This window comes from Hypomesus transpacificus, unplaced genomic scaffold (genome assembly GCF_021917145.1).
Source record: "Hypomesus transpacificus isolate Combined female unplaced genomic scaffold, fHypTra1 scaffold_129, whole genome shotgun sequence".
Classification (NCBI taxonomy): Eukaryota; Metazoa; Chordata; class Actinopteri; order Osmeriformes; family Osmeridae; genus Hypomesus; species Hypomesus transpacificus.
In genome coordinates this window covers 542330-568889 of record NW_025813705.1, presented here as the reverse complement: position 1 = coordinate 568889, position 26560 = coordinate 542330, and the positions used below count along the sequence as shown (strand labels likewise).

Genomic DNA, 26560 nt, shown 5'->3' with positions numbered 1-26560 from the left:
TCTCGAATGATTTCCTCAGCCATGTGTTCAGTTTTTTTTTACTGGCATGCATGGCATGACTAAAAAAGGAAGTATGTGGTTTGTAAACCATCCTCTTCCCCCCATACTGGGTTTAGAGAACAAAAAAAGACAGTTGTTTTGTAACTTTCCCTTAAGCTAGTGTGGCACCTAATGAGATCAGGTTATGTATTGTGTGCTGTCACTGCAGGGTGTGACTACTGGTAAAATAATAGCTTCCGCCCTTCAAACAGGCAAGGAAAGAGTTAACTACAGTCTCTTAAATATCTGTCTCTGTTGCTGAACAACCACTCATCTCCTCTGGCAGCCAAGGACTGACAATCAGCCAGCACTTGAAGTGTTTTCATTGCAAGAGTCCAGAGAAGGTAAGCCCGCTGTTGTGATGCAGCTACAAGCCTATCACTTTTTTTCAAACCCCTCTATTTCAGACACTCCAGGAACTACTATGAACCTTCTAACAAACGCACACACCCTGGTTGCAGCTACCTGGTGTCATTAGTTTTCTTAAGAGAGAGTAGGTCAATTTGACATACCCTCTCTCTGAAGCATAACTTATACAAGAAAAACATTATTTTTCCAATTGCTCAAGAGGTTGGATAAAATGTTAGCAGGCTAGGCTAAGCTACTGCCATAGTAACATTCCTTTATCAAGTTAGGGCTTGCTAGAATACATGACCAGTACAGTATTTCCTAAGTGAAGGAACAGACATGGCCTTCTTTCTACAGCCAAATGCAATAAGGACTTTGAAGCTCTTGAGAGAGAGAGCCTTGATAAGAGGAGATAGGAATGTTGCTGTGTGAGACCCAACCAAAACACATACTTTTACTGTAGCCATACATCGTACTGACTTTATAGCGCTCACCGAACCAGACTTCTGGTAGAACAGGAAACACAACACCCTTGACATAAACTTTGTTGACAAACCTTCCCCAGGACAAATACAGATGAATGTTTTCCTTTCCTGTTTACTACAACAACTGTAGCAGCCTTAACAAGCCCTCATGAAACCTGGGCCATCCTGTACAAATACAACTGTGTGCATTTGCATGTATAAGCTTATGTGCTAACTGATTGCAGTCTTCATATGCTTCTAATGCCTTCTGATTGTTGCTTTATGTTGACCTGTCTGTTATCTGATAGGTCAGACATCCCACCCCCACATCCTTTCAACATACCAAGGAACATGAAGAAAAGAGAACCCATTACTAAGCAAAACTCCACCCCTAATATTGTGAGAGGTGAGTCTGCTGTACTCACACACACACACACAGACACACACACACACACACACACACACACACACACACACACACACACACACACACACACACACACACACACACACACACAGAAGGCACACACACGAATACTAACACATATGCACTCAGGCAAAGCACAAACCCATGTACAGCATACACAGACTTGTTTCTGTGCACCTTCTGTGCACGCACAAACTGACACGCGTACACAAATATGCATGCCCATATTCACCAAGTGCAGTTTCTTCTTTCCACTCATAAACAAGATATGCCAACCCTGAAATTCCAGGTCACCCGACTATGAAGTGCACCCTTGACAGTGCACAAGGTGACCGTTCAAGCATTCAGCCTAAAATAAAGGGTGAACTTGTATGTGCCCCATGGAGCACTATAACATGCTAGTTCAAAGCCTTCCTTAAGTTATGTTCCTCAAAACAGCTGATACTGCACAGATATGTGTGTAAAATGAAAACATTATGCTGGCTTGTTTTTCATGGATGCATTCACTTATTTTCGGTTTTCTATGGGAGGAAACGTGCATGACAAGAGGGAAACTATGTATACTGTACATTTGCATGTGTTGCTGCACCAGCTGAAAAGTCTAAAGTCTAACCTACTCTTTTGTTACTGACCGAGCAACATTTCTATTTTATGTGAGGTAGAGAGAGAGCATACAATCACATAAATTAATCTAATATTCCAAAATGATACATCTACCATCTGAAAAATAACCTTCAGTGTTTGCCTCTAAAATATATACTTCTGCTCTAATTTGCTAAAATAAGGATACATTTGTGAAGAGTATATTGATCTGTAATGTGATAGTTTTTCCAAATGGAAAAAAGAAATGTATACCAGTATATTATATATATAGTATATCTATATATATAGAGAGAGAGCCTGGTCTTTTTACTCTACCAATACGTACCTACAGATATGATTTGAATAAAGGCTTCTTCAATGCCAGAGTGGTGATGACCAATAGGGAAAATCCCTTATCTCCCCTTTCACACTCTCTAAGGGAAATGCTCCCCTAATCTCTCTTACTCTGGTGGGTTGAAGGTTGCCTTTTTCCCATCCATATTTAAAGCCGAAGTTGACACAGTAATACAGTATGCACTAGATGCACTAAAACCAGTTTGTCCAGTAAGCTCAAGTGAATCAACATCCATTTGGACTCGGTTGTCAAAGCCATTTTTTTTAGGCAGCACATAAAGGTTCTCAGTAAAACTGTTTTGTGAAATAGTTTGAGATGATGCTTTTCAGTAGGTGTTTGTTCATTCCCCATCTTAGTAACGCCGTCTAAAAGCTAACATGGCTGTCTTAAATCATGTCTGCAGTGGCATTCCTTGAAAATATGCAATGTGAGGCATTATATAATAGAATTTCCTAATGAACTGGAGAGGGCTGTGCACTGTTTAGTTGGAGCGGCCCTGGAAATAGCAGTTGGGAAGTAAAAGGGTGGGAACAGACAGGTCAGGTCAGGCAGGAGGGCTCTGGGTAGTGGGCAGGTACCAGAGTAGAGCTTTTAGAGGCGGGGACAGTTGGCTGCCAATTGTTCCCCTGCTACAAACGGACAAAGGGCTGGGAGACAACACAAAGAAAAAGACAGTTTTTCCTCCAAGGACTCCCTCACTCAAAGCAAAGATTCAAAGGTAAATACTATGCAGCACAAATCGAGTTATTTGGTGGAAGTGTTCTTACGGTCTGTAACGTTCCTTCCTTCAGAGTTGAAACATTGTGTTCCACTTGTTTGTAATTATACTTGTGGTATGTGTTCCTGGCTGCCTTTAGTAGCTAGCTTCATATACATTCTGTGAATTATAGCCTTTTACAGCCACATGCCAGCGTGCCAATATATGTTTTGTTAGTTTCTGTGTTAGCGGAGGGATCTTATGCATGTGATCACGTAGCAGATGGGAGAAGTGGTGTTTTAATAGCTTGGCAAGGATGAGTGAAAACACAAGGTCACTGAGACTCCAAGAAGACTTTTAGTATTATAGGAGAAGTCTCTTTGGGCATATAATTACCAAGGTCTGTGGATACATGATCATTTGTGGCATGTTGCTTTGAGGACCAAGCCTTCCATTTTTAGAGGTGATTAGTCAAGGTAATAAACAGACATGCCAAGGTATGCCAAGTTTGTACTTTTTCTCTGTAAAACATGGGCTGAACTCTCGAACAGTGAGGGGTGTGGTCGTTTAGCCTCTGCCAAATCTTCAACAAGGCTTGCTTCTGGCAGAAACACAAACAGTTTTGTTTATCCAGTGTTTACATGCGTGTCTTGGTAGCTTCCCTAATGACTACCACAGCTGATCGCCATGGGAATAACAGCAGATAAAAGGCATCAGTGAGTTTGCAGAACGGAAACAGGGACACGCACACATCATATGTGAACTCATATTTCCACGGTAAACACCACTCAAATAGAGTTACAGCATGTGGAGTAGAATAAGAGTTTGTTCTTCTGTTCTGATGTCATGTGAACTAAAGCTAAAGTTCCTAAAACATGTATCCCCGACACCCTACAGCACAATAAAAAAGGAGTGAACAGCACTAAGGAACTTTAGCCATACATGCAGCTGTTGACACAGTTAGAATCAAGTGTGACAAGTATGCTTTCTCACCGCTGCCCTGAGAGCCAGTTGTGACATACCGACTTAGATCAGCAGGCCAAGTTGCCAGGACTCTCCCGCACCCTAAAATAGAGGGGGAGAGACATTCTCCAGACAGCAACAACTAGCAGCTGCTTCATACTGTACATACACAGAACTGAATAAACAACAGCAGAAAGGTTGAAAGAGAAAAACAACAGTGAGAGGAAATCACTAAGAAGCAAATAAAGACAAGGGACACCCAGACAGACTGTAGTTTGTTAAACACTTGAGAGAGCCTTGAGAGAGTCGAAAGAGTTGAGAAGGGACAGCCGATCAGAAGAGTCAGTCAAACTGGAAAGACTCGACAAAGACTGACCTGGACAATAACAATAAGGTAGAAAAGATTCTACAAAGAGCCAGAAGGCCAAACCCAGAGTCTGAGACCGAAGCAGAAAGCCGTCTTGAGTATCACAGCATTGACTGAGGAAGTCAAAACGAGACAGTCAGATTCACTGCCGAGACTGAGGACTGCAGTGCTGGAAATAGTGACTCACCAAACTAGTGGTCGAAGGCCAGGCATGGCCAAAATAACGGCTGAAGGTAGGCGAGAGGTTGAGCTGCCCGACTGACGATGGTGTTGCCTGCTGACAATGCGAGAGTTGTATAATGTCAATTATGTGTGATTGTGAGGGTCAGTGAATACCAAAGGCTTAGGGCACATTTAGGGTCAGGTTGTAGTGGATGGGGCTTTTCGTGAAAGAGAAAAAGACTGAACTGACAAAAGCCAAATAGGTAGTGCTGAAAAGGGGCATTCTCAGAGGACATGAAGATACGGCTAACAATGAGATGGGGTGAGTTGACAGTTTGATGTCACTTGTTTTGTGCCAACTAACCTGATCCTACAGACACATAGTCTTAGTGATTCCTAAAAAAACAAACCCATAACAAAAAAAGTTTATTACTGTATATGCTAAAAGAAACTACCCATCCAACACATGATTAGGTCAGGTGGTTCCATCCCTGACACTGGCTAGTTAATGCCTAGACTGCCATGCAGCTTGCCTAAAGGCACCAAGTGAACATGGAAAAAGTCTGAAAATGTTTGCACATCTGAGTTCATGTTAAATCCCTCACATTTGACTTGGTCTGACTTACTGTGGGGGATACAGTTCTTTGTTTACAAAGCCAATAGAAAAGTTTCCAGAGGAGTTTGTCACTTGATGAAGAGATCCAGAATGTTCCATTTTTAAGTTTGTTGATTCACTCAAGTACGTAGTCCATTTTAGAGGCCAAATTGGCTATTGACCAACTAACCAACTCGCAGATGCTATTGGAACAGTGGCAGAAGTATTATTAGCCACAGCAAAAATACAACAAATAAAATAATGACATCAGTGACATCAATATGCCATCAAAAGCAAACATACTGTGTGACCTATTTAACAATTTGTATAATTAAATATCAAAGTATGTACTGAGTCTGTAAAAGGATTTAACCAAGAGCAACATCCCCAGCTACAAAAGCAACAACAGTTTCAATGGAAACTACATTTTCTGTCATTTTCTGATATTTAGAGGAAATTGGGGTTGGCTTTATTCTACTTCTAAGGTCCAAAGGGTAGTTGCTGAACATATTCTTAGTTACAAAAATGTCTGCATTCAGAGCTCAATTTGCTATGTTTCAGACAATACAACAATCAGCACTCATTCTCTAAAATAACAGTTTGTTCTTGATTTCTCAGTAACTTGTAAAAAAATATTTACTGTTTTTCTTCATGTGTATGTAATTCACCTCAGTATTTTGCATTCACAAACAGCATGATCCTTGATCGTGTAGGTAGACAGATTGCATGTCACGCTGTCAGTCTGTGGGAGCCTAGTGTTTACTGTAACCTGACTAACCATGGCAACACATGCAGGCATTCAGAAACATAAGTCACCGGCTGAGGACATGTTTACTGCAGTGATTTAAGCAAGGGTGTTGCAAGAGGAGCCATGTCCCCCCTTCACCAACACACACCTCTCATATCCTGCTTGTAGATGCACTTATTAACTACTGACACTAAGATAATATTGACCTTCCCTCACTGCAGCAATATCATTTTAAATAGCATAACATGACTTTAATTAAAGTGTGCTTAATCTACACACACAGGCATATAAGAAAAAGAACTTTGCAGCATGGTATAATACAGTAGTATATCAATCGTTTCTCGTTAATTTCCCCACAAAGTCAATTTTATCTGTCCGTTGAGTGTCCGTTCTTTCTCTTTCTTTCTTGCCCCAGAGATGCCCCGCCTTTTCCCCAAACTCTCGCTGTGCGAGGTGGATGAGAATGTGCGCCGGATTGCGGAGAAGGTGTACGCAAGTGCCCTGAAGGAGGAGGACTCCAAAGATGTCCTCTCCATGTACACCGTGCCTGAAGACTGTCCCATCGGCTTTCAGCAGGACCGGGAGAGGGAACTCCTCAAGGAGATGGCCGAGCAGTCAGAAGAAACCGTCAAAAGGTCAAGACACGTGGGGACCTTGATCGGGGCTCAATCACTGGACCAAACCTGTGTTGAAGTGTTGAAACCACTTTTGTTTATCCCCCCAAAAAGTACATGACAGCCAACTGAATCGTTGTTTGGCTCGACACCATTCTCACCTCGTGCTTACTGGCATCTCCACAGGAAGAAGAGTTTCAGGATGATGAGATCGCAGTCGGTGTCTCAGGCGTTCCCTCCCGTCAGTGCAGAGTGGGCCCTCTCTGTGGTGGCTCCTCTGTCTCCCACGTCACCTGTACCAGCGCCGCCAGACAACCTCATCGATTTCCAGAGGGTCACCATCAGTGGAGATTATTGTGCCGGGGTATTTATGAATGAATGCATTTATATAAGTCTGTCCATACAGAGGTGTAATTAATATATTTCCATGATCTAATATGCGGCACTTTTATGACAATATTAATCATCTTCAGGTTTTGGAGCGTCACAGTACATTTTAGACTAGAAAAGACAGTAGGATGCAGAGATTCAATGTATTTGCACGTTACCTTCCTCAGATCACAGTGGAGGACTATGAGCAGGCAGCTAAGAGCCTGTTGAAGGCTCTGTTCATCAGGGAGAAGTACTCCAGACTGGCCTACCACCGCTTTCCCAGGACCGTAGCCCAGTTCCTTCGCAGCTCAGAGAATGAGAAGTGGAAGGAGGAGGACGAGGTCATGCCAGGTATAAGGAGGACCTCTGCTCTGGATTTGATTTTGATTGCGGGAAAAAAGGCAATTGTCTCTTGACCAATAATAGGGATTATGGTTACAAAAGTCAGGGATGATGGGAAGGATGTGGCTCATGTGAATTGGAAAGGTCTCCATGTCTGGATATAGCACAGTGGGAATTGCATTCACGGTGCGAATGTGTGTTTTGCTGGTGCAATTTACCCATTATATTAATTGAGATTGGGCATGGAAACACACAGCTTGTGAGTAAATTGGGCCAACAAAATACACATTTCTGTCCATTTTCCCAATACCACTTTTCTCCTGACAATAGCGTTCAGAATGGTACCCCATTGCTTGTGCGTTTCCAAAACATGAGCCCAGTGTATGCCAATCACACCAGTATGCACCTGTCGAAGTTACTGCAACAAATTCCTAATCAGCCCAACACATTTGCAGAGTTAATTCACGCTGACACATACTGGCGCCAGTTGAAATATTGAAAACAGGCTCCGTCACATGAAGTCACAACCATGTTCAACCGGCTGTTCCCTTGTTGTTTTCGACCTCCCTGTAATTCCCGTCTGTCGATTCCTCCATTTGTTTGTCAACGTGGCCCCCAGACGTGTGCCCGTGTCCGCGCGAGGGCGAGGACCCCTACAGCCTGGAGGGCATCCCCGACGACCTGGACTACGTGCTGCAGATGAAGGACGGCATCGTCAACGTGTACGACGACGCCGAGGCCCTGAGGCAGCAGCGGCCGCGCAGCCTGCCCTACCCCGACATAGAGACCTTCGCCATCGACATGAGCCACGTCCTCGCCATGATCGCCGACGGCCCCACGTGAGTGCCCCCCCCCGTGGAGTCGTCTTTGCTGAAAAGGACGACGAAAGTCCACTCGACGGCAGGGTTTGTCTCTTAACGTGCGCTGGTTTTGTGTCTGGCACAGGAAGACCTACTGCCACAGACGTCTGAACTTTCTGGACTCGAAGTTCTACCTCCATGAGATGATGAACGAAATGGCAGAGATGAAAGAGCTGAAGAGCGTAGCGCATAGGGACTTCTACAATGTCAGGAAGGTTGGTCTCCCATTAAGTCCATCCTCCCATGTTCTGTAAGGACAGAAACAGCACAGTATGACAACACAGCGAGATGGAACAAACACATCAACTAAAAAGGGCAAATAAAAGTTGAACTGATGCAATATACAGTGTTTCACCGTAATTTTGCGGAAACATATGAGAGTAACATCCTCCACACAAAAGCTCCTCCACTAAATGATCTCTTCTCGAATGCAGTGATTCAGAACACATCGACATCCAACAACTGGATATTGCTTTCTCATCCACAGGTAGACACACACATCCACGCAGCCGCTTGCATGAACCAGAAACATCTGCTCAAGTTCATCAAAACCACCTACCAGACCGAGGCAGACCGTGTGGTCCTGGAGAAGGGCGGGAAGAAGATCACCCTCAAAGAGGTGTTCGACACCTTGAAAATGGACCCCTATGACCTCACTGTGGACTCTCTGGACGTCCATGCAGTAAGTATTATTTCATATCTCAAACGTTCGTTTGAAAGATTTGGCCAATTCATTCTTGCTGCGTACGAGCAAGAGGACCCGCAGAATGAAGCGCGATGGTTGTGTGATGGACCTTTTCCCATGTGAGCGACCTCACTGATGTTCTCTTAAAAAAAGTACATTACTTAAACGTATTGGGTTTCACAGTAACTATGGTTGTTTGCTAGCTTTACTCATTACGAAAAGGTTTGGTTACATAATAGCCAAAGATTATAGTGCTCGTGTAATTCAAAGATTCAATTATAAATCACATGTTGCACTGAGAGAGCAGATGTTGTAAAGGCGCACACATTTCTCCCTCTCCTTCCCAGGGAAGACAGACGTTCCATCGCTTTGACAAGTTCAACTCCAAATACAACCCTGTAGGGGCCAGTGAACTTCGAGAGATTTACATCAAATCAGACAACTACATCCAAGGAGAATATTTTGCACGTCTCATCAAGGTACAGTGCAGTCCTACGAGTGTATGCCTGTGCACACATCTTGCCTTTTACACCTTTTGAAATGTGAAACTTTAATTTTGTGCAAAATCACTACAAAAAGATTGACGTTTCTTATGGGATGGTATTGAACATGTTTGCACTGTCAGCTAAATGACAGAAATCTTTCATTTTGTGTCTTTCCCGTCCTCTGCTAGGAAGTGGCACACGAGTTGGAGGAGAGTAAGTACCAGCACGCTGAGCCTCGCTTGTCCATCTACGGCCGCTCTGCTGACGAATGGGAGAACCTGGCCTCCTGGTTCATCCAGCACAAGGTGCACTCCACCAACATGCAGTGGATCATCCAAGTGCCCAGGATCTAGTAAGTTTGAAAATAAATACTTGTGATGTTGTAAGTTAATAACTGGGGCTTGTAGGAACAAAGCTGTACCTTGGATTAAGCATAACCAGAGTAATTACGCACATACACTTACAGGGCAAACCTTACATACATATGTGCTAACTTGAACATGTCTTAGTGTGAGAAAACTGATTTGTTTGTTGAGTTTCACAAATCCATGTGTTGCCAGTGATATTTTCAGGTCAAAGAAAATAGTTCCCAACTTTGCCAAGATTCTGGAGAACATCTTCCTTCCCCTGTTTGAGGCCACGGTCAATCCACACAAGCACAAGCAAATCCACATCTTCCTAAAATATGTGAGTATCCAACAACAGTTTCACACTGATATCAAGTTTCTCTGTCTGTCACTAACTCAACGCTTGTGACTGTTTGCTTACTGTTATGGGAGTGCCATTCACATGTGTCTTGATAAAACGTTTCTGTACAACTAGGTCATTATGAGATAATAGTGGATTATCTCCAGGTGTGGTAATAGGTTACACCTGTCAACGAAGTTGTGTTGTGACACTGTGATCCTTTAAAACGCAAGAGTAACGCATCTTATTGATGGATTTGAATCAGCATGTATACTTCAGCTTCAAGAATGTCTAAAATTGGATGTCACTATAGCATGATATCCTCCCTCCTGTATGTAGGTGACAGGCTTTGACAGCGTGGACGATGAGTCCAAGCACAGCGACCATATGTTCTCCTACAAGAGCCCCAAGCCTGAGGAGTGGACCACCGATGACAACCCACCCTATACCTACTATCTCTTTCACATGTACGCCAACATCATGGTGCTTAACAACCTGCGCAAGTAAGTGTCTTATCTTCCATCACAAAAGTGTTAAGGGTGTTTGATGAGCAATGTCAATTCGCTGGCATTGTTTCCATCACGAAAGTAGCCTAAGTGTCTGATTGCTTCACGTGGGTGTTGTGTCATGGAAACAAAAGCCTCAGAAGTAATGACCATAATTACAGTTTTGGCAACTTCCTTTCCGAGGAAATGTTTTTGACTGACTTGTAAATTGGGTCCTATTCTTATCTGTAATTTGCCGCAATTAATCTTATGCCCTCCCATGGAATGTTAAAACGGGTTTCATGGTTATTTGTAATTCAACACGCCACGTGTTGCTTTACCTCAGGGAGAGAGGGCTGAGCACCTTCCAGTTCCGCCCTCACTGCGGCGAGGCTGGTTCCATCACCCACCTGGTCTCCGCCTTTCTCACGGCTGACAACATCTCCCATGGCCTCAACCTGAAGAAGGTGACTCATGTCAACTGCGACCTTTGACCCTCAATCTGACAGCTCAGAATCAAAACAATTTCTCTGTTATTTTATTCCATGTTGTTCCCTGAATTCTCTGCACCTGGATGAAAGAACGTGATCATGCTAATCGATTGCTCCCATCTATACTATTCCAGAGTCCGGTGTTGCAGTACCTGTACTACCTGGCCCAGGTGCCCATCGCCATGTCTCCCCTCAGCAACAACAGCCTCTTCCTGGAGTACTCCAAGAACCCCCTTAAAGAGTTCCTGCACAAGGGCCTATGTGTGTCGCTTTCCACTGATGACCCCATGCAGTTCCACTACACCAAGGTCAGAGGCAACAAGAACATATGATCAATTAATTAATTAATTAAACACTGGTATATTATCCCTGAAATCTTACACTTCCTGTTAGATCCTTCCCTTGTATTGTATTGTCCATTATACTAGGCACACTGTGTACTATGTGCCTTTTATGTTAATGTGCGTTATATCCAATGCATTAAATCAGTCTATTTAAATTTGTATTATAAACAATTTCAAGTAGGTGTAAAAAGCTTGTGGCTGAGTCATTTAAACCCTCACAACTGTTTTGTACACCATGGAACCACAAATAGTTACAATTCCCCTGATGGAAAATAATGTATCATGCCAGACCTCTTTAACTAAATGAATGGGTGTATTTGAAAGGATGTACTTAATACTTCAAACACTAATAAACAAATTATAATAATTATGTTGTAATTGAAGTAGCAGTGGAAATTGACATTCAGAGAGGGTAAAAGGTGCAAAGTACTGTATATTCCACAAATATCATTATCATCTTAATGCCATTTTTCTCTTTAACCTGCTGTAGGAGGCTCTGATGGAGGAATATGCCATTGCAGCCCAGCTGTGGAAACTGAGTACCTGTGATGTGTGTGAGATTGCCAGGAACAGTGTGCTGCAGAGTGGCCTATCTCACCAGGTACAGTGTGATCAGCATCCTGTTCTTTGGAACTGTCAAGTGTTTTTCATTCAACGATCTTATCTCATAAACGTAGCTATCTTGTTTTACCAGAAACGTGTATGCACTCACTGTCACTGAAGAGAAGTGCAGCTCTAGGTTCAGGAAGATCTTGCCCGAATGAGCTAGAATGATTATGACATATTGACAGGTTATGAAGCCAAGAGCCCTTTTACCAGAACAAATGTTTCACCCCTCTCATATTACTTATCAACATAAGTAACACAGCTATCATTAGCCACCACCTGCTTATGTTTTTGAACATTCTTGAGCATCCTATGTAGTTTTCACAACATTAGAACATTAGAAACCTTACACCCTTAACCTCTTTTCTTCCTTTCTCAAAAGGAAAAGAAACACTTCCTTGGTCCAAACTACCTGAAGGATGGACCAGATGGCAACGATATCCGTAGGACAAATGTGGCGCAAATACGATTGGCATACCGCCACGAGACTCTGTGCAATGAGCTCAGCTTCCTGGTGGAAGCAGTGAAGACGGAGGCCACCACCGCACTGGCCATGTCACAGCCTGTGTCACAGAAACAGTAGTTTAAACATGTCGAGCTCTGGGATCCTGTTATGATCCTCTCAACATGTGTCCTTCCTCCCCTCTGTTAGGTCAATCTGATCAAGCATGATTGGAAAGGTGCAAAAAAATGCTGAGCTGAGATGTTGGCAACTACCATTAGATCCGCTATTATCCCCCAGGAAGTGGGATTTTGGACAAATGGAAAGAGCACTATATTAAATAAGGATGTGTAGACCAAACTGAAACAAACTGCATGTAAACAAATTGTCCTGTCTGGGCATCCATTTAACTGGTTTTATCAGGAGCATGCACTACCAGTTAGCTTCTGTTCTCCTGTAAAATATTATTTCAGAAGCTGGTATTGTTAGCATGTTTACTGGGCTGGTGAATGGGAAGTCAATATACTGAATTGTAATGAGACACTGCTCCCTTCAGCCTGTCCTTTAAGCACATGGTGGGTTGAGTGTCCATTTATGTGTGGGAATTGAGATTTTAGCTTGGTCATTACATGGGCATGTATGGATCTTTTAAAGAGAGCATATAGGGAAATAGCTCAACCAGCCTTTAACCGTTGAAATGATTCACTGTCCCAAAGTATGCCATGTTTAAATGTTTACATCTTCACTTTATTATATTTAGGATGAACAGGGCTGTTGCATTTTTTTATATACAATAAATTGGAAACTAAGAAATTTGCCTTTGCCTTCGTCCTTTCTAATTCTAGAAATGTACTTTAAAACCAGAAAATAAACAGTGCACCTTCTTGTAATTCATCATAAGAAAACAATAGAATACACCAGTGGATATTTATTTATTAGGCATAACACAGCAATATGGAATTATGTAGATTATGTTTTATATCTGTAATGATCACTTTCAGCATTATATACAGTCACATACTTGGATATTTCTTACCAACAAATCAAGGCAGAGGTTGCTTGCACACAGTGGTAAAAAGTAGATGCTACAACCTAGAAAAGTGGCAGCAAAATATTTTCTGTGCACAAGAGTTGTATGAAGAACATTGAATAGCTCATTACTGTTGTACATAAATTCAAATATTAGTGTTTTTATTTGTTACACCTATTGCAAATGCTTAATAGATTAAATCATAGTAAAAAATAATTTAAAAAAAAATAATTTGAATGAAAAATCAAACCTGCTGAGCTTGTGTCTGGAAAACCCCTCTGAGGATTACAATACAGAAACCATCCCTAGGTTTTAATGATCAGTTTTAAAAGATATTTTTATCCATAGATATATGAACCATACCTATAGATATGTGAACTCATATATATATATTCTTTTTTTTGACATTATACAAAAAATATATATATTCTAATTAATAATCATTTGTTTACACAAAGTATCTTGTTTTTCTACCCAATTCCCCAATGTTTTTTAATATAGTTATTAGGCAATTGTTAGAGGGAAATCCATTCATTTCATTCATTTGTCAAAAAAGTGCAGTAAATAATTCTAATGCCATGAAAAGAAATAGAAACTAATTAGGAAATAACCTCTTAATTTTGTATAAAGATAATATATTTGTCAACCTGAACAAAATTAAAGTATCCATTAAGTCAATTATCACATATCACAGCTGCTGAAAGTGAACCAATAGAACACAGTGTATAATGAAAATGGATCACGATAGATTTAGGTGTTACAAGACAGTTTTGTGTCCAGTTCCAAAAGCTGCCTTAAATTGTACACAAAACATCTACTGGTATTTAGAATTCAAAGTGCAATTACTTATAAAAGTTTGAATAACCAGGCAACCAAAAACCATGACACTGCAGTAGTTTTACACTTTAGATTAGGACAGGTACCTCTAAGTTTATATCCACATCTAGGTTTTAAAGAAATCTGGTAAAAATGACTTTGAAACTATGGAAAATGTACAAAAAGGATAACTCAAAAGTTATACATTGCCAGTAGTTATTGCATACAGTGGAGAAGACAGCGCAGCAGGAAGAATGTCAGCGCTAACAGGATATTCCCAAACCGAAAAACCATTCACAATGTCGATTTGTCTCTAAACCCCGGCAACAAATACGACTTATTCTCAAGTGATTCAGGTGCATTTGATTTCAATAATCGGGTAAGATGTATGGGAGGGGTTTGCACTTCTAGAGACAGTCCATTGGTTACATCACACCAGGAAATCGGAATCCACTGCACCCAAAGTTCTTGAACCTCAATAAGCACTACACTGTCTGACACAGCTCTGTCTCTACAGTTAAAGTGGCTTAGTGCTGAGCTTAAGGTATGTGCGGGTGACCTGCCTCGTCTGCCAGGTTGAGGATGTACCCAGCGATGTCTTCCTCAGTGGGTACATCAGACATGACCCACGACTCGTTGGCGGCTGTCACTTGCAGGCGACATATTGGACAGTTTCGGCTCTGTCCGCTCCTGCAATACAAGATAATATTTCCATTTAAGATTTTTATTTTTTATGCCATTGTTTTTACATGACAGTATATGAATCTGTTGAATATTACAGACGGATTCCTGGCACTAACCACTGTCATCCTGTTAGAACCGTTCTTCTGGTCCACAAACACACTAAACGACAGCATCTAATGTGTTTGCGGACTACACAATGAAGACAGACACGACTTCACTACAATATGGTTTGAGTGTCTGTGTCTGTGTGTATGTGTCTTTACCATTTGTCAATGCACTTCTGACAGAAGCTGTGTGCGCAAGGAAGGATGAGGTCAGCTTTTCCGTCCATGCAGATACAGCACTCCTCCTCGTCAGTTAATTGTTTAACTCTGCAGGGGAAACACAAACAATATAAGAGACACAAATACACAAAAGAGAAAAATACACATGGGGGGGGGGGGGGGGGGGGTTGAACACTTTGAGACTAACAGCCATTCAGGGATGTGCACATATTTGTGTATTTACAATTTAGAACGTAATGTTATTTCTTACCTGCCCATCCACATGCTGGCCTGGCAGGACTCTGCCGAAGAGAGCTGGCCGGGGGGCCCCTCGCTGGCGCCCCCTGCTGACAACACTTCAGCCGCCTGGCTGGTGATGTCCCGGTAGAGCTGGATGAACTGGTACAAGTTCATGATGCGTGAAGCCTCCACCATGCCGTTCTCTTTGTTTATCTGCCAGGGCATGGGAAGCCACACAGTGAAGCGTGTGAACACACACACACACACGTTGGCACACGCACTAACGCAGTCACACAACCATGGAGGCACTCTCTTAATCATGAGGACATACTGACAGGCGGATACACACACACACCTTTCTGTAATAGTTCATCCAAGCCAACTCACCTTGGTACAGACTATTTTCACAGCTACTTTCCACAGGGCGGTAGCATCCGAACCTGTCTGGACTTCAAAGAGCAGGTGCTTTGGCTGTCCAGCAGCCAGTTTAGCAGTCCTATGCACACCAAAAACAATTTTAGTTAACAGAATTTGGCTTTATATCTTTGGCTTCATTCTATCATTTTGAGGTCACAAAAAAAAAACGAATTACAAACACACACCCCCCCACTCATTGTCACCGATCTCATAACATGAAATCAGCAGTAAAAGACAGTTTCTCTTTTGTCATTGCCATTTCGATTGAGGTGTGCCTCATCAACATCACATCACATCAACATTATCAGAACAAAATGTGCTTTTACGCGATATCAAACAAAACGCCGGCTCTTACACGTCATTAAGCTCGGCCATTCTGCCCAGGAACTCGTCGTAGGTGAGGTAGCTGCTATCGCGCACCAGTCCCGCGTGTTTGACCAGCTTCTCAGGTAGACGGGTCATCATCGTCTGGCCCGAGAGCTGCTGGCCCATCCCTGCACCCGGAGCCCAGCTCACACTACACCTCTGTTGTGGCAGAAGAACAGGGCGGCCTGGGGGGAAAGAATGCACACTTTGCCTGTAGACACTGGGTTTTCAACGATGAGTTACAAGTTACTTACAATCTTTTTGGTAAAGGTGAAAGGCATGTGCAGTCGCAAGTTTACCCTTGCAAAATGGGTACTAAGTGGGTTAGACATTTGACCAGCCATTAAGAAGCACCCTGTCTGTCAAACCAAGTCTGTTTGGCATGTACCTAGATAGATACAGATCTGAAATGCATACTGTACTGATAAGGATTGGGACCCTAAATAATGGGCCTTTTCCAAGGTTTGAAGCACAGAATTGTCTAAAAGGACATATAATGCTTTAGCCTAAATATTTCCAAGTGCAAATGTATGTCTACAAATAGACTAAGTTGTATAGCAAAGGGAGATTCAATTGCTTCATTTATTATATTTCAGTGCTACTATTGTGTGTGTATTACAATGTCAGTATGTAGTCCATACTACTTATTAAGATGTGATGCCTTCAAAAGCAAGCAACAACACAAGCTTTAACGACGATGATGTCATAACAATTACGTAACAGGTTCGGAAGCAGATACACTTTCACTGTATGGGTAGTTAAATAAACTCTAATAAACTTAGATGGTTATCAAATTCGATTGGCCAAACTGGCAACGTGGTAGCTACAGCATGCGGTATTAATAAGAGCATTTATTTTCATAGTTAGTCTAGATTGGGTGGCGTGTTACCCACTAACCAGATACTAGCCTAGCTAAGCAAGCTAAAAACAAATGCACATATTGTAAAGTGTCACCACACAAAATAATAGTCTCGCTTTGATATAGCCAGCTTTCTTACTTACCTGGTTTGGTTCTCTCTACATTGATGTGTAGCAAGTCATTCAATCTGATATATTAGTAGACATTCAACGGACACCTTTAAGAGTGAGGTGTCAGTTTGTTGACAGACTGGCGCTGTTTGATGACGTTCCCATGAAGTAGCCTACATGTGAAGTGTTTTTATTTTTCTGGCAAATGATGCAGTTGATTTTATTTTTATAATCACAACCCTCTACCCTGTTGATGTAGCAACATAGATTGGCCAATCTTCATGATGATGTCTATGCCTGGAAATGCGATTTAACATAACCATGTTCTCAATTCATAAATATCCTCTTGTGGGCATAAAGCAATGATAAAAAGTCATACCTATAGGATATTATCAGGGCATCATTAAATATCAATTACATTGTTCTTTTAATGTAACTCAAGTAAACTTCTAAATAGGTCACCTACTACAAATCCAACCAGTTCCCAACAGTGCAAATGTATAACTATATCAAACATGCAAGTATCCACTATTATGTTTTGGCTGCATATGATCATTTTGGCACACAGACTAATCTCAAGCATATGGAAACTAACAGTAGCCTATTGTCTGATCATTGTTGTCAGAACTGAGGTTTTGGACACCATTAGAGGACACACATTTAAACTTCGCTCTAATAACTCATGGCTAGGCCTACAATATCTTAGAATTTTAAAAAATGGTTTATTATTTTGCATGACCGATCACGGCTACAATTTAAGAAGCCCCTTAGACATATTATATCTGAGAATGGAATGAGGACATGCTGAAATAAACAGATGCTGAGGTATCTTGAGAAACACTGAAACAGATTTTGTACATTGAAATGAAAGGATCCTAAATATTGATATAATGGAAACATGGATAGCCTAATTAAAGTAATTGTAGTTTGTGGCATATGTATTTGCAATGCATGAATGGAAGTCTTTGTCAACAACACAAAAACTCCCTTGCAATAACTTAACTGCTGTTATGGGGTGTTTGCTTTAGTCTCTGGATTAATGTGGATGGCGAAGTCACTGGAGTACTTCCTGTTTCCTACTCCCTCCTCTCTAGGTTGGTTGCATAGGTCCATCTCACTGTCTGTGTTTCTCCACATCTCTGTCTCAATGTCGTCCTTCAGATGTCTTCGGGGCCAAAATGGAAACACGTTCTTGTTCCTTCATGAAGAGTGAGGTGGTACAATGTCAAGTTATGGTTTTTGAAGTTTCAAATCCCAATTTTAACATCCTGACAAAGTTATGAGACACGACATTGGGTCACATGTCCAGTCATAAATAGATTACTGCAACAGCTTATCTGCATTTAGTGATCAGAATTTGCTGTGGTGTCTGCAGTCATACAACGTAGACAACAGGAAACAAGACTCACATTTTGTAGTACCACACTGCAGCTGTTGCAGCCAGAAGCAGGAGGATGATAGCTAGGGCGAGGAACATAGTAGATAATGCTGGAAGTCCAAGAATATGAGAAAAACAGGAAAAGCCTTATCAGCATGTATGAATATACCACCAACCCGATAGTTCAAATAAAACTTGCACTGCAGAGAAACTTACCTCCGAAGGGAGACTCATGGAAGGAAATCATAGTCGTTGAAAATACAGGCATCCCAGTTTGGTTGGTTGAGGAAAGGGGAGAGGAAATGGAGGACAAGTCAGAAGAGGGTGTAGAAACTCTTGGGGAAGCAGAGCGAGAAAGAGAGTCAGAGGAGGTCATGAGAAAGTGAGGGAGTGGGATGGTGGAGGAAAGGGAAGACAGAGATGGTGAAACAGTGGAGATGATGCCATTTAAGAACGTTGATTTGGCCAAGGGAGAGGCAGTTGAGGCAGTGAGAGAAATGTTTGAGACTTGAGTTGTCAACTTTGTGATGACAGGGACTTTAGGTGTAGACTTAACGAGGAGAGGGGCAGTTGTTGTAGCAGGAGTTGATGTCGAATATGCTGTTGACTTTGTTGCTGGGACTTCTGGAGTTGTTGGGGTTTCTAAATATTCAGCAGAGGAGAATATACAGTATATACAAACAAGTATTTTGACTCATCATTTTTGGAGAGAAAATACACATGACCAGACCATGACAGCAGAATTGACAGTATATCATGTTAGAGCTGTTTGCCAAACACTATTTACCTTCAGGTTTGTAACAAAAGGCACTAAATATTTTACTTCCAGGCACATTCCATGGCACCACCCCAGTCTTGTTCTGGCCACATTTTACATTCCTTCTGATGCGAGGGATGACCACTATCTGTTCATGGATCCAGCCAAATCTGTTTGAATGACATATTGGAAATGTGTATCATTTATATTTCCGTCGTATATCAGGAGTTGCCCTTGGCAGGTGAGTCAAGTAGATCCTGAAATAAAGCATTACATAATGATCTGCTCTGAAACACTTTCTAACCAACTAAATGCTGAGGAGAAAGATGCATTTTTGCATATTTTCCTAATTATGAACAATAATAGAGTACAAACACGTCAAATTTGATGTCTCTCTTAGAAAATGTTGAAAAATTAACACGTCCACAAATTCACACTTTTATATTCCAACACTGTTTTGTCAATCTCAGCATACTTGCATGTTTCCAGTCCATGTTGGAGTGCCTTCTCCACCTGAGCTCTGGTGGCTATAGTGGCGTTCAGAAACAGGCACACGGCTTGAGCCTGAGACATGTTGAAGGCATACTTATCTCCAACAGAGACCATGAAAACTTCTGCCTTACCACCATACTCTGGGAAAACTTCAGAAGGAAGGCACAGAATTGTTCAATAATAAAATATTTGTTCAAAACACCAATTGTTTGAAACATTGAGAAGCTCGTTGACGTTGTTAAATTACAATGAGCAACATATGCAACTGTAAATAGACCTGCATCATATATTGTTGTATTTGTAGATGCTTTCAAATAACTGGGGAGCACCTATTTCCACATGTAAATGGGACTGTATCGAAATGGCAATAATGTAATGATCAAATGCACCTTAAATACATGTATATAATGTATTTGGTCTGATTAAAACTGATTCTACATCAAGTAATTATCAAGTATTCAATTTAAAATCTCCTGCTCTATAATTACAATAATACAAATCCTACATTTATCAAATAAAATAAAAGCAAAACAACTGCATCTATGCATGTTCTTTGCATATGGATAAAAAATTAAGTTTTTAACTTTTTAAACACATCAAGTATCCTACCTGTTATTTGACTATGATTAAATGGCAGTGTATAGACAACCAGAGTAAGAAATAATCCTGCAAAAAGCCAGAATCTTGCCATGGTTGAACTGGTAAACACTCCAAAAATGCTGTAGAACGCAGGGAGGAACCACAATTTCAAGTAAAGGAAAGAGCCTATTACTGCAAACATGACTGCACATCCATCAGTGAGGCCATGACAGAATCGACACTGGGTAGAGTCAACAGGAAGTAGGGGATGAATCTGCAGGGTGCCCCTTCATCAGAGGCCACACACCTTTACCACACAATGAGAGTAGGTCTGGAATGGCAAGCTGTAGTTCCTGAATACAGTTTGTACAACTGCATATTTTTCATAGCTGTACAAATGAAAGCTACATGTTTCATGTAGCTGTTCATGAAAAAAGTTAGTTTGCACAAGATTAGGTGTGTTGGCACCATTATTGCGCTTTTTTCCACATTAGAGCACACGTGAAAATGACATTGTACAAAACAAGTATACTATGGTAAATTAAGCAATTGTGGGCATATTAAAACAGTAAGCCCAGTACTGCAGAGAGTTATGAGTAAAATGAGGCAACTTCCTTTTTGGAATGACACTTTTTTTTTACATTTAAGTAAACTACAGGATATCCTCCTACAGTCTTTGTGGTCTAAAATGTATTGCTCTATGTCTCTCCCCAACCCCCCCCCCCCCCCCCCCCATCTCCCAACACAGTCATCTTCTGGGTGTCTTCAACAACCCCTCAGATTACAAATTTTTCGTTTAGCTTTAAATACAAAATGTGCTTTAAAAAAAGCATCATCCAACAGGATCTCACTCTGTGGTTACAGATTACTTGTCCAAAAGCAGATTTTTGCTGACATGCATTAAGGTCGGAGGAATGTTTACCATGGGGCCCATTAACAAGTCACGTGCAGAACTTTTCACACACAATATGAAGCTCCTGAGTCCTGCAAACTCGTCTCTCCATTGTACAGTGTCTCACTAGCCGTAACCCCTCTTCCCATTGTGCCCAGTGTGTCAGTGAGGAGGATGGAGCTGCAGGTCAACAAAGCTCATCATACGCCAACAGTGTCATCTTGTTGCTGAGAATGCAAAAAGGAATCTTTTAAAACCATTTGGGTCGAGGACGTTTTTCCATCTTTGGATTGGGACATTTCCATCTCAGCAAACACATTCAATAGCTTGCCCTGGAAATACAAAAGGGTCATTGAGTATTAGATATTGGAATTTGTTGTGGGATGGTCATGCAAATGTCACCGACAGCGCATAAGGTTTGCCCAATAATGGGTGAGTTACTGTAGGTGTCTGGGTGAAAAATGTAAATGTTGTTGATGTTTCAAATGATTTTGTAACAAGTGTTGGGGGTAGGTTGACAAGACAATGGACAATAATTCGTAGAGGCCTAAAAAGGAGAGGGCCTACAACAGATAGTCTGGGTTTATGGACAATCTTCTGTCAGTTCTGTGCTGTATTTTTCTACTACCATTTACTATTAATGTGGCAGTATCCTCCTCACACATTATGCTAGTAACGGAAGAAAGGGAGTGAAGGGAGCTTGTCTTACTTTCAGCTGAGGCGAGGTGTGAATAATACATCTTAAGTGTAGTAGCTTTGGTTTCCTGTCAGCTTCAACATCTAAAGTGGATCACTGGGGTAACTATGGTCGACAGGAAGAATGTATTCCAAGAGTAGTAGCTTTACACATGAGAATGGCTCTGTAAGGTTAACTAATCAACCGTCCCTAGTGAGGTAGAGGAGGGAGAACCCGAGAAGCAAAAATTATCCATTATAATTACAAGTTATATTATTAATACAGTAGGCACTGGTAGAAACATGTATTAATTAATGATTGGGTGAAGTTCATTTGGAGGTAGGATGAAGTTCATTTGGAACTAGGCTAAGGTGTTATATAAAGGATTTTGTGCGATGAAGGTTTTTTTGCTTTCGTGTAGCTATCCTGCTGCAAAAGAGACAACAAGCACAAACACCCGACACCAAGTTTTTGCTGGACCTCTACGGAAGATTGTGCAGCAACACCATGACAGAGTCCTGTTTCTCTTCCGTCCCTCGTGAAGACCTATCACATTACTTACGTCAATATTTAATTAATTGCGCCGTTGGCAAGACTTTACTTGTGTCATACAGACACTAGTGGTTGCTCACTGTACAGGTAACGAAGAAAACAGGTCATAACTCTGAGTTCCATCCCTTTTACAGAAATTTCTGGACCGACATTACGACGGTGAAAACATGGCGCTGAAAGCTAAGTCCCACGGCGACCTACAAACTCTTTCTTCACCCGGATGGAGGCAATCTATGGACAGCAGACTATATAAGTCATTTTCACTCAGCAACGGCAATGAGAATGGAGGAGGAGGGCCGAAGTTTGGGCCGGAGGCGTCAAAGGACGGAGCAGAGGAGGGGGTGATGAAGGGCCACTCCAGACCGTTACGGAGGCCTGTGCGGGCAGTTCGACCACTCAGCGCCCTCAGCGCCAGCGGTTCCTTCCTCCAGATCAACCACCTACAAGGGGAGCTGGTGAGGAAGAGGAAGGTGAGCAGTCAGAGATGTGTGTGCTACACACGTCTGGAGTCACATCCGATTATCAACTCCATTGATTAGCGCTCTGGCAATGTGATTAATGTTCCAGAAAATGTTGATGCCTGGACAAGCCATTCTTGCCTGTAAAACCTGGCTTCAGGCTTGGATTACCGTGCACTTATTATTTGAGCATTATGTACCGTCCTTGTTTAGTAGGAGCCCAATGTTATAATTCACACACAGGAATGTGAGGATCTAAGGAAAGAGAACAAGTACTTGTCGAATGAGATTCACATGGAAAGAATCATGATGAGGACAGAGAACGAGCTGACCATGAGGAACCTGAGGAACCTCAACCAGGAGCTCCAGGCCCAGGTCAAGGAGGTACGTGTAGAATCAGCCTCTTACCCACTCCACGCCGACCTCTGCTCTTTTGTCACTGAAGCACGTTGACAAAGTATGACCAAATCTCAGAGCCGATAACTGTCACTGTCGCTGTTTCAAACCCTGTTCAAAGGCAACCTGTGATGTGGAATCAGTATAAAATGTCACCTTGAAACTAGAACTACAATCCAGCTGTAATATATACAGTATTATATATACATGTATTACACAGTACATACAATATTACATAATGGGGTTGTGAACCATCAGATCTTAAACATATTGCATGACCTTACCTTCGTGTTCCTAACGTAACCACTGTGATCTCTTTAGTTGAAGCAGAAGGTGTATTTTAGCCAACAGAGGGCGACATTGTGCTCCCGGGCAGCAGATGAGGCGGATATGTCCCGGGGTGAGGCAGAGACGAGCCGGGCCCTGGCAGAGGCACGGGCGCTGGGAAGCAATCAGGAAAGGGAGCAGGCCCAGGTTGCCATGAACAAGCTCAGTGAGGAACTGCAGCAACTCAAAAAAGAGGTGGTCCCTTAAAAAAAAACACACACTCAAACCTTCTCACAAACACATGCATGACCTAACACAGAAATTAGCACACATTTTGGGGGTGGTTTACTCGACAGGGTCAGTTTTAATCATTCCTTCTGTAAGCACAACTGGTTAGTGTCATTAGGGTAACTGAAGCAGAGCAGCACGTGTAACAGTATACATACTTTGGTTGAGGTCAGTCATGCCTGGTGAGTCAATGGGAGTTCCCTTGAGAGGATATTGTCTCCAAAAGTGCTACAGTGTATGTGCACTATGTCTCCAGTTTCCAGTTTGGGGCTGTTTCAATGGAATATAGGAGAGTTGAATTGATTTGAACTATCCTGGTTGGTGACTTCCCTTTTTCCTCCTGCAGCACACAGATGTTCAGCTTCTACTGGCCAAAACGGAGAAGAACTACTTTGAGACCAAGCTGAAACTGGACAGGGTGTCTGGGGAGAAACACACTCTATTGGGGGAAAATCAGAGCTTGGAGGGTGAGAGGAATGAGCTCAGGCACAAGCTGAGACAACTGACTGAAGAGAATGTGAAGATCAGAGAAAAGTAAGGGCATTGTATGTGTGTAACATACACTAAACTGTAAACACATACCCATTGTAGGCCTATATATAGAACATGTATACAAATGACAACCTTATGTAAATGTGAAAAAAGTTGTGCATGTTGAGCAAGAGTGTTGAAATTGTTGTGTCAAGACCAGTAGGGATGTTTTTGTTGGGTGCAAGGTGGTTTTTCTCTTGCCTGCACGGGCATGACATCGCTTTCGCCGAAATGGGTGTGGAAGCGCAGTGGAGGGCGTGTCAGTTCAACTCCGGAGGCGCAGTGCTAGTTGTGTCCATTAAAGCAGAATATTGCGCTAGCGTCTCCCCGTGCTCAGACCACCTCTTAGCACAGTCAGGCGTTTGCGTGGTAGATGACCTGGCCTGTAAGCACGCCACTTTTTCATGTTATGTTGGCACGGGTCTGCCCTTGGGTTAGGGTTAAAATGCCCATGAGGATTTGATGTAATCTGACCGCGGTGGTTTAGGCTACTGGAGGTGACATTTATGCGCACTGGGCAACTCGGCCTCTTCCAAACAAGGATATCGGTTTCCTCCTGGGAGAAGCTATGGCCTAACCCTAACCTTGCTTTGCACAGTGATATGTATAGGTTTGGTACCATATGATATTGAGCAACTATTGCATATCATTTAGTTCATATTATATGAACCTTATTATATAGGGGCGAAAGGGGGAATAGTTGGTTTGGATAAGGCTCTCGTTGTCAACACAGTTTTTAGTATGGAGAAATGTGGTTCTTGTAGCCCAAACATCCCGGCGACGTGACACATCCATCAGGGACGTTTCAAGACGTTTCTCTGTATTGTATTTTCCACTACAAAGAGAAGTAAGCACCAGGAGGCGGGCCTTGATGTCCGAGGAGCAGAGAGAGAGGGCGGAGAGAGCGCAGCTGGAGGCCGACCAGGAGCGCCTCGTGGCTGAGAGGGAGAGGCAGGAGCGCACGGCCGAGTGTCTGGGCTGGAGGGAGAAGCACCACAACCTGACGGACATCTTCAGAGCTCAGGAGGACCTGAAGTCTCAGAGGCAGAACAAAGCTGTGCGTGGGAACCCTGTTTGACTCTCCTCTGACACAATGTGTTTATTTACTGCTGCAATATGCCTGCAACAATAATATATTAGGTAGTTTTGCCACCTATGGTTTACATACTGACTATCATCAAACTTAATCAAGACTTTCATTTGTATATTTATTCATACTTTATTTCTGAGTTTCTATTGTTTTTTGTTGTTTTCCCTACAGTGTCAAGCCAATATAAAGAGCTACTTTCTGTGCATGACTGAGAGTGACCAGAGAGTGAAAATTCTGAAAAATCAGGATGGCACTCCAAGGAATTTTACAGTACGAGAGATACAAATAGGAAAACATTCAACAAAACACAATGTTCTTTAACAACAAACATCGATAACAAATCCTCTTCACTGCCCTCAGGAAGGGGACCCTGTCTACATTTCCACACCTGAGCTTGGGGTCGAGGATGCCGACAACAGCCCGTCCAGGTAACCACATTCACAACAAACCACCATACATCCAGATGATCTGGATGTCTCTCAGATGAAACCGGTCTACAACTGAAGGGATTTCGGTTGTGTAGGCTTAACAGTGTATATGAAACCTAGTACTGGTGATTCACCACTGTAGGCTTCAACAAAGTGTATGAAGCCCTGATTCAGTGTCTGATTGAAGCCTAGTATCTATTTTCATTTACCTACGGTCAACTTGAAGACATGGACAGGAAACCCTCATGTTTTGTGTTTTCCAGGACCATGCTCAGGGTCACTGCCCCCCCGCGTGTGGGTAAGGACCAGGGTCCTTCTCACTTCTCCGATCTGGCTCCTATGGCAGGGGCCATGCATGAGACCAGCCCCACGAGGAGAGGCAGGAAGGTGGTCGAGTACTTCTGGATACCCACCGATGAGGAATGATGGAATACTATGGCCCTGGTTCATCAACACTAAAGATACTGATACTAAATAATGGAACGAACAAAATGAGTTTTTGTAACCCAGTGTCTACTGCTTTCCTTGTTGAACTTTAAATAAAATTGTTAACATTTCAGCATGCATGTAAAAAATGATTATTTAAAGGGCATGATATTTGATGGATAAAACATTTGTGACATTTGAAACGTACTTCCAAACCAGCAAATGCTTTTTAGAGAGAACAGAAATGGCTCAATCTAGTTCCCATCCACAAAATTATGATTCCTTTTTAAGTTTGCATATCAGTTATTTGTATAGGATATGCAGATTTAACCAATCTTCTGGGATCTGAACTGTAAGTGGCCACTTTGACAGAGCAGACTATCCTGCTCTAAGTATTGGACTTTA

The 26560-nt window shown here is 42.2% G+C and overlaps 4 protein-coding genes across 7 annotated transcripts; 2 read left to right on the top strand and 2 right to left on the bottom strand.

Annotated features, from left to right (window-relative positions):
• The first annotated feature begins 173 nt into the window (after positions 1-173).
• On the top strand, positions 174-12973 carry ampd3b (adenosine monophosphate deaminase 3b). 4 transcript variants are annotated; one of them, XM_047050862.1, is made up of 16 exons: positions 174-383; positions 1160-1257; positions 6163-6382; positions 6548-6725; positions 6919-7084; positions 7695-7914; positions 8021-8150; positions 8423-8617; positions 8968-9099; positions 9294-9457; positions 9666-9792; positions 10132-10295; positions 10624-10744; positions 10903-11076; positions 11603-11713; positions 12101-12973. In XM_047050862.1, exons 2-16 carry the CDS (start codon positions 1203-1205, stop codon positions 12299-12301), a joined length of 2358 nt encoding a protein of 785 aa, XP_046906818.1. In that variant the 5' UTR covers positions 174-383; positions 1160-1202; the 3' UTR covers positions 12302-12973. The 4 variants fall into 4 exon arrangements, with proteins under 4 accessions (XP_046906818.1, XP_046906821.1, XP_046906820.1 ...); XM_047050865.1 differs by lacking the exons at positions 174-383; positions 1160-1257 and adding an exon at positions 2718-2933; XM_047050864.1 differs by lacking the exons at positions 174-383; positions 1160-1257 and adding an exon at positions 3912-4475.
• Positions 12974-13075: 102 nt separating this feature from the next.
• On the bottom strand, positions 13076-17095 carry rnf141 (ring finger protein 141). The gene is made up of 6 exons (XM_047050868.1): positions 16979-17095; positions 15966-16161; positions 15581-15689; positions 15225-15406; positions 14954-15061; positions 13076-14696 (listed from the first exon to the last, which is right to left on the bottom strand). Exons 2-6 carry the CDS (start codon positions 16100-16102, stop codon positions 14546-14548), a joined length of 687 nt encoding a protein of 228 aa, XP_046906824.1. The 5' UTR covers positions 16103-16161; positions 16979-17095; the 3' UTR covers positions 13076-14545.
• Positions 17096-17389: 294 nt separating this feature from the next.
• On the bottom strand, positions 17390-20397 carry lyve1b (lymphatic vessel endothelial hyaluronic receptor 1b). The gene is made up of 6 exons (XM_047050867.1): positions 20182-20397; positions 19556-19721; positions 19111-19250; positions 18540-18965; positions 18355-18433; positions 17390-18143 (listed from the first exon to the last, which is right to left on the bottom strand). The coding sequence occupies exons 1-6, from the start codon at positions 20351-20353 to the stop codon at positions 17954-17956; spliced, it is 1173 nt and encodes a 390-aa protein (XP_046906823.1). The 5' UTR covers positions 20354-20397; the 3' UTR covers positions 17390-17953.
• A 600-nt stretch (positions 20398-20997) lies between these two features.
• Positions 20998-26336, top strand: LOC124488240 (trichohyalin). Its single transcript, XM_047050824.1, has 9 exons — positions 20998-21475; positions 22406-22741; positions 22973-23113; positions 23447-23647; positions 24027-24214; positions 25055-25268; positions 25473-25571; positions 25662-25729; positions 25993-26336. Exons 2-9 carry the CDS (start codon positions 22439-22441, stop codon positions 26153-26155), a joined length of 1377 nt encoding a protein of 458 aa, XP_046906780.1. The 5' UTR covers positions 20998-21475; positions 22406-22438; the 3' UTR covers positions 26156-26336.
• Positions 26337-26560: the final 224 nt, after the last annotated feature.